This window comes from Limulus polyphemus, unplaced genomic scaffold (genome assembly GCF_000517525.1).
Source record: "Limulus polyphemus unplaced genomic scaffold, Limulus_polyphemus-2.1.2 Scaffold847, whole genome shotgun sequence".
Taxonomy (NCBI): domain Eukaryota; kingdom Metazoa; phylum Arthropoda; class Merostomata; order Xiphosura; family Limulidae; genus Limulus; species Limulus polyphemus.
The window spans coordinates 94,849-104,072 of NW_013666457.1; the positions used below are offsets into that span (position 1 = coordinate 94,849).

Consider the following 9,224-nt stretch of genomic DNA (forward strand, 5'->3'; position numbering starts at 1 on the left):
AATTTACGGAAAATCAATTAACGAACGGAGACGTAACAATATGTTAGCAATGGCTGGTACTAGATGGACAGTCTCAGATAACTGTCTAAAGACAAGATCTGTTTACTTAGTACTGGTTATTTCTGTTAATTTTGTAAAACACAAAACTCAGTTTGTATCGGTTTCTGCTTTATATATTCAGATCATAATTATATATAAATAGTGTTGGTACATCACTTGAAGACTGGTTTCTGAACATGTGCGAGTAGGGCTAACAAGGGCAACTCCCCCCCCCCCCTGTTTTTGTTTTCTAGCTGGTCCTGGGCACGTGCAAGACCCAAACTGAAAACATTGTTATATCCTGATTATTCACGTAAGAAATAGAGAATCGTTGAAATTTTTAAGATTTATATTTCTTACTTTTATTGTAATTTGGTAAATTAAGTGTAAAATGAAAATAGAAAGGAAATCAATATATTTTCGTTTTTGTTTTTATTACAATATCATTGAACATGTAAAATGAAAATAAAAAGGAAATCAATATATTTCCGTTTTTGTTTTCATTACAATATCATTGAACATGTAAAATGAAAAGGAAATCAATATATTTCCCTTTTTGTTTTCATTACAATATCATTGAACATGTAAAATGAAAAGGAAATCAATATATTTTCGTTTTTGTTTTCATTACAATATCATTGAACATGTAAAATGCCCCCCCCCCCTCCAATGGCACAGCGGGATGTCTGCGAACTTACAACACTAGAAACCGGATTTCGATACCCGTGGTGGGCAGAGCACAGATAGCCCATTGTGCAGCTTTGTGCTTAACTTCAAACAAACAAACGTGTAAAATTTTAATGATTGAAAACTCCAGTGTTATAATGTAACAGTAGTCATTGAGAACTCGCAATTTATATTAATATTAATTCAATAGAAACCAAAACTTCAGATATTAAGTTTCATTAAAAAACAACACAAATACTAGAGTACAATAAAACCCATTTCAGGTTACTATGGTTTCTGTAGCACTTCCGTTTTGTTTAACTGTACATTTTCGTTAGTTGTATAATCAACTCGCCTACGTAATCGATTTGTTTTCACAAATTTTGCAAAGGGAGAAACAACAGACTTACACGTGGGCACGTGAATACACTAGAACATGTGTGCTGGAGTTCACGAGTATCGTCAACTCAGACTTTCATGTCACGTGCTAGGTATGTGTTGGAGTCAAGTCTGTAAAACACGTACTTATGATAGAGCAAGTAGACGAAAAGAGTAGAAACCTTGTTACTGAGCTAACGTACAGTCAGTAATATTAAGTAAAAATAGAATTGAACGGTTGTATTATGTATTTATTAAGTAAATATTTCGATTACCATTGTCGTTAATTCCACTTCCAAGCGTATTTATAAAGTAATAATATTAATAGTGGTACTACACAAAACTTGGTTTTTGTTTTGTGTCTTAAGAACATTACGGAACTTAAGGGTTAGTTTCTGGTGTAACTGTAAATTCTGTTCCACTGTAAAGCAAAATGGTATGATTTTTTTATTTTATTTCCACTCTCTTAATGTTACAAATCAAGGTTTTTTTTTGTACTAAGTTAAGTGTTTTGCAACTAGGTCTATAACTAGTATAAGTTATAAGTATAAGTAGATCAAACAATCAGTATTAGTAACACAATAATTATAGCTCATTTCAGGAACTAAGCCATAGGTTTGCAACTTAACCGATAGATGAAGCCGTAGTAATTTAATAAAATATTAATAATATCGAAACGTGTGCTTAATTAAAGCATTGTATTATTTGTAACGTTAGTGTTAACACACTTTTTTTTTTTTTCATTTCTAAATGGAAGAACATTTTCTATTTGTACATTCGACCTAAATTTAACTGTAAGCAATCATTTATAAAATGAGACTTGGTTCTTGTAATGTAGGCTAATCTGTTTATAAAAATGTATTTGTTAGTATTAGAATAGCAATAATAGCACTTACAATTAGATTTTTGTTTGAAGTTAAGCACAAAGCTACACAACGGTCTATTTGTGATCTGTCCACCATGGTTATCGAAACGCAGTTTCTAGCTTTATAAGCCAGCAGACATGCCACTGGGGGGCCTTACTATTAGTATTAGAAAACGGATACATTAGCCTACTGCTTGTTTGAGTTTACTTTTATCCCCATCCCACTTTCAAACATTTAGTCTATTACTAGTACTACCACCTACTTCAAGTTATTTGAGTATCAAGTTAGAGTGTCTAACATTAGGAATAATTTTATGATATTTATGACTACTACTGTTATTTATATACCGTATTCGATATATGTATATAATCGAATAACTTGTCATTTTTTTCCTAATCTGTGCTTTTTATATTAATTTTGCATTGTTTTATGAACGAATTATTTTTATTGAAAACAGCGTGATTTTAAAGTTACGATATGAATATCGAAACCTGGCGAAGCTTTGAAATCTAATTGGCCTTAAATGCCTGACAAAAAAATCACTTATAGTTTATACAATAATTCTTTTACATTCGTATTTATATATCCATTGTGGATTTCGAAACAGGTGTGTGCAAAAATAGCATTTCATATCGAACCTTTATCTTCCACCTGAGGCCTTTCATATAATACTAGAACAAATCAACTAAACTGAACGATGAGACGCAAAATGTATCCAAAAGACTGAAACGCTAATTATATATATATATATATATATGCAGTATAACTTGTTTGTTTGTTTTTAATTATGCACAAAGCTACATAAGGGCTATCTGTGCTCTGCCCACCACGAGTATCGAAATCCGGTTTCTAGCGTTGTAAGTCCGCAGACATACCGCTGTGTCACTGGGGGGCGCAGTATAACTTATAAGACTTTTCATGTCAAAGTTTAAACGTGGAAATTTGACCAAGCATTGGAATCCAATAAGCTTAATATTTCTGATAAAAATCGCTTAGAAAAGATATTTTGTTTTTTCACATACCTCTTAATTTATTCAACGCGAATATTGAACCAGGTGTGTATGTAAAAATAGCATTTCTGATATATCTTTTATCTCCCACAAGTCACTGCCCAGTAAGCCTTTCGTTTACATTAAAATTCTACTAATTAAGTTAACTTTGATGTAATTAAAAAAAAAACTATAAAAGGAAGACTTGACCCAACATGATTTCACCGCGGTTGCTAGGCCTAATTAATTAAATAATATTGACAAAACAAAAGATAAAAATTAAGTATTTGGAACCTTGCATTATACCGCCATACATAGGTATTCTGTTGAGTCTCTCTCATAGTAGGTGTTATAAGCCTGCACCATAGTTTTCTAAAACAAATTGATGGATATCATTGTTAGCATTGTAACCATTATTTCTACAGTTTCAATGAAGAGATACAAATGCGTAGAATAGAATGGTCGATTTACTATTTAAATAGTAAGTTTTTACAATTACAAAGGAATAAATGTTTTACAGAATTGCGATTTCTAAATAATTGGTCACAATTTTAAATGACGATATTTAAAAAATTAGCGTTATTTGTATTTAATTCTACGGTTTCTAATATAATCTAGTATGGTTTTATCTTGTAATTTGCAAGATGATTTCGACATGCAGAAATCGATATTCAACCGGAGAAATTTTAAGTTTTTCTGACGTCATGATTTGTCGAAACAGTATGTCACAGTGACTAATTAACTAGACTATCATTAATGTAACATAGCATAGAAATAATATAGGCTTTAATAATTTAGTGATACTTCATACGAGTGAATAAAAGTATTGTTGTCCGGATATAACATATATATTGAAAGTAGGTCATTGTCGATATCACTTTTACTTTTAGATAGGATGTATATATAACTAACCGATCTAACGCAGAGTTGGGTTTGACTGCAAAATTTGTTTCTTGTTGATTTTTCTCAAAAATATAAGTGAACTCAACCAAAATCGTTGTTTACGTTATAATAATATAAACTTAACATTGTGGCTCAAGGTATCTATCTTACATTTTTAAAGTATTTAGTAAATAATACTTTTAATACTGAAAAATACAAAAATATTAACTTCAATAATAATGTGTTGAATTTGACTGTTAGATTTTAGTGTTTTAACGATATTGATTTTTGGGTGTCACTCAAATCTGGTTAAACATTCATCCAAATAGATATTCTTTTATAATAATTAGGCTAGAGACCAACTTATAGTTGTATAGCATCTACTAAATGTCTTAATATATTCCATACTATGATTGTTACATCTTATTCTTCTCTCCATGGTCTTAAAGATCGAAAAATCTAAATATGGTTTGAATAGGTGATTGGTCAAAGTTGGGTAGAGTAAGACTAAGAGTCTCCTTATGCAGGAAGTAGATTGTTCTACGTATCTACGTTATTGGCAAATGACAAGTGTTTGAGATAAACTTTGTGAGAGTGGTGTCTACGTTTACTGAATTAATGATTAATTATTTTCAGTTGTTATATTTTATTTAGGATGTCTGAAGTAGCTAAGAACATATTGATAACACAGGCAATGAATTTCAAGTTGATACTGAAATGATCTAGTAGTAATAACCGTAATATTGACCTACTATACATGCATTAGGTTTGACTGCTACTCTCATTAGGCCTACTATCATAAAGATCAACAACAAAATTTAGGAAGAAGTGAAATTGAACTAGGAAGTGAATCTGTAGAACAGGAATTTTGTTGTAGTTGTTTAGTATAAAATTGCTGGAGTAGGTACTTCTGTAGTCAGATATCTCTCCTGTTTGAGGCAGCTAATCAACTGAGTACTTTTCGTATGTTCTAGTATTACTATTAGTAATAAAATAATTGTGTAGGTGAGGAAACCCGATGACGGTCTGTTATTGTTACCCAAAACATTTTCACGTTCATTAATTAACTTATTTTAATTTGGCGACTGTTTCATCTTACTTGTTTTTCTTCTGAGTACTTTACATAATCATTACTACAGGCTCAAAATTAAAAAAAAAACGTTAATGAATTCTAAATTGGGAAATATAGTACTTCACAGTATATTAACCCAGATACTTGGACAGAAATACAAGCCTAATATATTGTTACGACAGCGGAAGTCACGCGATGCTGGAAGTATGCGCGCTGGAGTTTCTAGAAGGATCATGACTTATCGAGGAACCTCGCGAATGTCCGAGTGTTATAAAGGTTGTTAAATGACATTGGAAATTCCGTGTACTAAGAAGTTGTATCAAGAAAGAATAAACTAGTTTTAATTAAGAAAGGACTTGTATCGCTGAAGTTCCTCGGAAAGAATTTATACCGGAAATTAACAAACGAGCAGATACATAACAATATAAATAGTTCACAGCATAATTTAAGAGGAAAATACTCTTCTACTGGTTATAGTCACAAAAATCAGGAACTACTCTCATGTTTTGTTCTTTTTAAACATTGTATAGAATTGTCTTATTAATCTGCACTTTTTTTATCTTACATAGTTTAGGATTAGAGGTGCTTACATGTCATAACTTTTGGACACTGTGACAAAAATATTAGAATTAGTTTGTATAGTATTTTTCTTTTTTCAAAACTTAAATTACAGTTTTATTGTCTATGAGAAATGATGTCATTCTAATTTTTATTGATGGTGTTAAGTTAATTTTTTATGTGTTTTAATAATGATGAATTTTAATTAATCAATGAAACATATTCTATTTTTGCAAAAAATTTCATTTGAGTTTTTGTAATTCATGTTGTTGTTACGTCTCTGGTGTTTGATAATCTCCCGTAAAAATTCTTCCCGAGGAACTTCAGCGATACAAGCCCTTTCTAGTTTATTCTTCCTCAATACAACTTTGCAATACACAGAATTTCCACAGTTACTTTAACTTAAACACACACAACGATTTACACACTTTACTTACGGTTTGACTCGATTATCTGTCTCTATCTCCCTGTCTGCTATTCAATTATTTATGCCGTCACTTCTCGCCGGTCTTATATATACAAAATAGAGGGCGTCTGGCAAATACTCGAGCCTTCAGGAACGTTCGAGATACTCATTACGTGTTACCAGCGTCAGGTGACTTCCGCTGTCGTAACATTGTTATTAATCTTAGGATATGGTCCATGAAAAAGAACTAAGACAATTTAAAGAATTGGGAAACTAAACTAGTTATACAAGAGATAAAGATATAGATATCCAAAACATTTAAAATGATGGAAACTGAGTTTACTGTAAATGATTCTGAAGTCATTTCTTATTAATGTTTCATAGGATCCAATGTCCCATCGTATTATTGAGAAAAGACGACGAGACAGAATGAACAACTGTTTGGCTGACCTAAGCCGTCTTATTCCCAGTGCTTATTTAAAAAAGGTACATATATATGTAGATAAAATAAAAATGTGTAGAAATAATGTATTACTGTTGTTCAAAAATTAAAAACATAAAAGCTTTGTGATAAAGTTTTCCAGAATGCCCAATCTGACCAGTACACTGTTACAGCAGCTGTAACAATATTTTATAAACTGATAAAGCAAACATATAAAATACTGAAAGTTAGTGTACAATACCAGTTGTATTTAATCATTCATAATAGTTTTTTATATATGATTGATTTACTATCTCTCTCTCTAGGGTCGAGGGAGGATAGAAAAGACAGAAATAATTGAAATGGCTATCAGACATCTGAAGCATCTTCAAGCTCATACATGCAAAGATCCAGGTAATAATAGGTGTTTAATTGAGAATAAAAATAAAAGTTGATAGATTTTCTTTAAAACTGATTATGTATTATATAAATATTTAAGATAACTTGTACTATATAAATATGATTTAATTTATTTATCCACATTAAAGTGAAATAAACAAAAACCTATTGGTCATCTTCAGTCTTTGAAGTTTATTCATGTGTATTTCATCAGATCAGTAATGTTTTAAAGCTAATTAGGTATTGTTCTTCGAGTAAACATTTTGTATGTTTTTCCATTAAGATACTTTACTTTTATTCATGTTTTATTTTTCTTCACATACATTTAATGAGCTCCACATCTGTTGCAAACAAGTTGTTTAACTGGTATTACAGACACATGTGAATTAGCTAAAACTGCTGAACAAGATAGAAGGAGAGTGAAACAAAAAATTACCTCATTTGTTAACAAAAAAAAAAAACTGTTTTGTTTCTTTTCGTTAGTAGTTTTTATATTTCTTGACATGTTATAGGACTTGATAATCAACATGTTATATTACTTTTAATTTGTAAAGAACAAGTTAATGTTGAGGTGAATATTATATTAATAGTATTGAATTTGAGGATGAAACAGTACAGTGAAAACAAACATCCCAATCAGGATAGCAATTTGTTGGTTTTTTTTTGGGGGGGGGGACTCTCTACAATTATGAACATTTGGGAATCCACCACTTCTTTCCCCTAATCATTCTTTATTGTATGTAAAATCTCAACAGTTATTTTCACTTTTGCAAAAAAATACAAAATTAGCTCATTAAAATTCTCATTTTATGACTTGAAAACTATAAGAATGTGTTTTTTGAGTTCAAACACACCAGCTTAAGACACCCATCATGACTGTGGTATTTGAATACCTTTTGATCTTTAATTACAGACATGGAATGCTAACAAAGCTTTAAAGAGTCACTTGGCAGACAAACGTTTTCAAAATTGGATTCCATGGGTTCCACTCTCTGTATTCCATCTTCTGACCTACCAGTAACGTTTTATTCCTGTTTATCATAGATTTTTAAAAACTTTTTTAGTATTCGATTTGTAATAAAATATTATACGTAATGCAAGTTATTAGAGAAAAGAGATCCCAGTCAGTTCCTACTCTGAACATTCTTTTAAGGCTGTTTTTTATTTGCAGGCCACAATCAGTCTGGTTTATCTAATAAAATATAATACTTGTAAAACCTGTGTACCAACTTGGTTTTGCTGCTTTCCCTTCCAGTACATCTAATCTCTCAATCTATGCACAAACCTGCTTGATATACTATTAAGTGAGGTCAAGCACAAAATATTATGAGTGATTTTTGTTTATTGTAAGGCTTTCTGATGATCATTTTGTAAACGGAATTTTAATTTATAGCTGGAAGTGAAAATTTGTAAGAAAAACGTTTTATTTTTCTTCACATACATTGAATGGGCACCACATCTGTTGCAAACAAATTTTCTAACTGATGTTACAGACACATGCGAAGTAGCTAAAACTTCTGAACAAGATAGATGGCGACAGTACCGGCTCGGATTCCAAGAATGTATGTCTGAAGTTTTACACTTCATGGCAAAGATGGAAGGATTATATGCTGGGGATGGATTCTGTGTAAGGCTTATCAGCTATCTTCAACAACACTACTGCAAAGTTGTAGGAGGTAAGTTTTTCAATAACAAAAATATAATATGATAATGAAAAGTTACAGACAAGAAATTTATTTATTCAACACATTTTATAATACAGATTTTCTTCTGTATTAAAAAGAAACATCACTATTTTTATACACAGTAGCTCCTATAACACAAGAAGTTTAGATTGTTAGAGGGAGGGACATGTGAACCTTGTTTTAATTAATACCATTTTAGTAGTTTGTTGAGAAACATTTTGAGACTTAGGTGACGTCATAATCAAAAGAAAATTAGGAAATCAAAGTTTCATATCTGTTATTTTGCATGAAGTACAGTATATTTTTTTAACCATTTTGTTTTAGTCTTACTTCTTAATTCTATGTTCATTACTATTACTTGCCAGATACAATGTAACCTATTTAATTTTGTGAATCATTTTAGATGTATCTGTGTATAGTATTGGTCAGAAGTATGAATCCAAGATGTTAACACTCAAATTTTCAAGGAGGGATCTAAAAAAGAATAGCGTTGTTTTGATTTAAATATATTTATACTCATTATTCCAATATTAGGCATAAGTGTTTAATTTTGGAACATAACAAAATGAGTAGTCACTGATGGAATAGATCTTCAAGCATCTTCACATTAATATATAACAACATGTTATACACATCTCCTTCAAGCATCTTCACACTAATATATAACAACATGTTATACACATCTCTTTCTTTTATTAAACATTAAACTACCACTAAAATGAACTTTTCCCTCTGATACACATTTTGAGCAGTATATCATTGAATAGAGCTGACTGGTTAACTTGATATTGTTGCGTCATCGAGATCACGTGACAATTCTCACGCTCTCTTGTTTCTAGAACTATCCCGTATATTGGCGAATG

The 9,224-nt window shown here is 30.8% G+C and overlaps 1 protein-coding gene across 4 annotated transcripts in view; it reads left to right on the forward strand.

Moving 5' to 3' along the window:
- Positions 1–304: 304 nt before the first annotated feature.
- The window catches only part of LOC106460839 (transcription factor cwo-like), a 14,348-nt gene continuing 5,428 nt past the window's right edge, over positions 305–9,224 (forward strand). The window contains exons 1-4 of one of the 4 annotated variants that reach the window (XM_022387646.1): positions 305–352; positions 6,241–6,342; positions 6,604–6,691; positions 8,170–8,352. In XM_022387646.1, the coding sequence (XP_022243354.1) occupies positions 6,247–6,342; positions 6,604–6,691; positions 8,170–8,352 (367 nt within the window). In that variant the 5' untranslated portion in view covers positions 305–352; positions 6,241–6,246. Of the gene's footprint in view, positions 353–1,124; positions 1,197–1,279; positions 1,520–3,725; positions 3,796–6,240; positions 6,343–6,603; positions 6,692–8,169; positions 8,353–9,224 lie in introns of those variants that run through there. The other 3 variants (XM_022387647.1, XM_013920581.2, XM_022387648.1) reach the window with 3 other exon arrangements.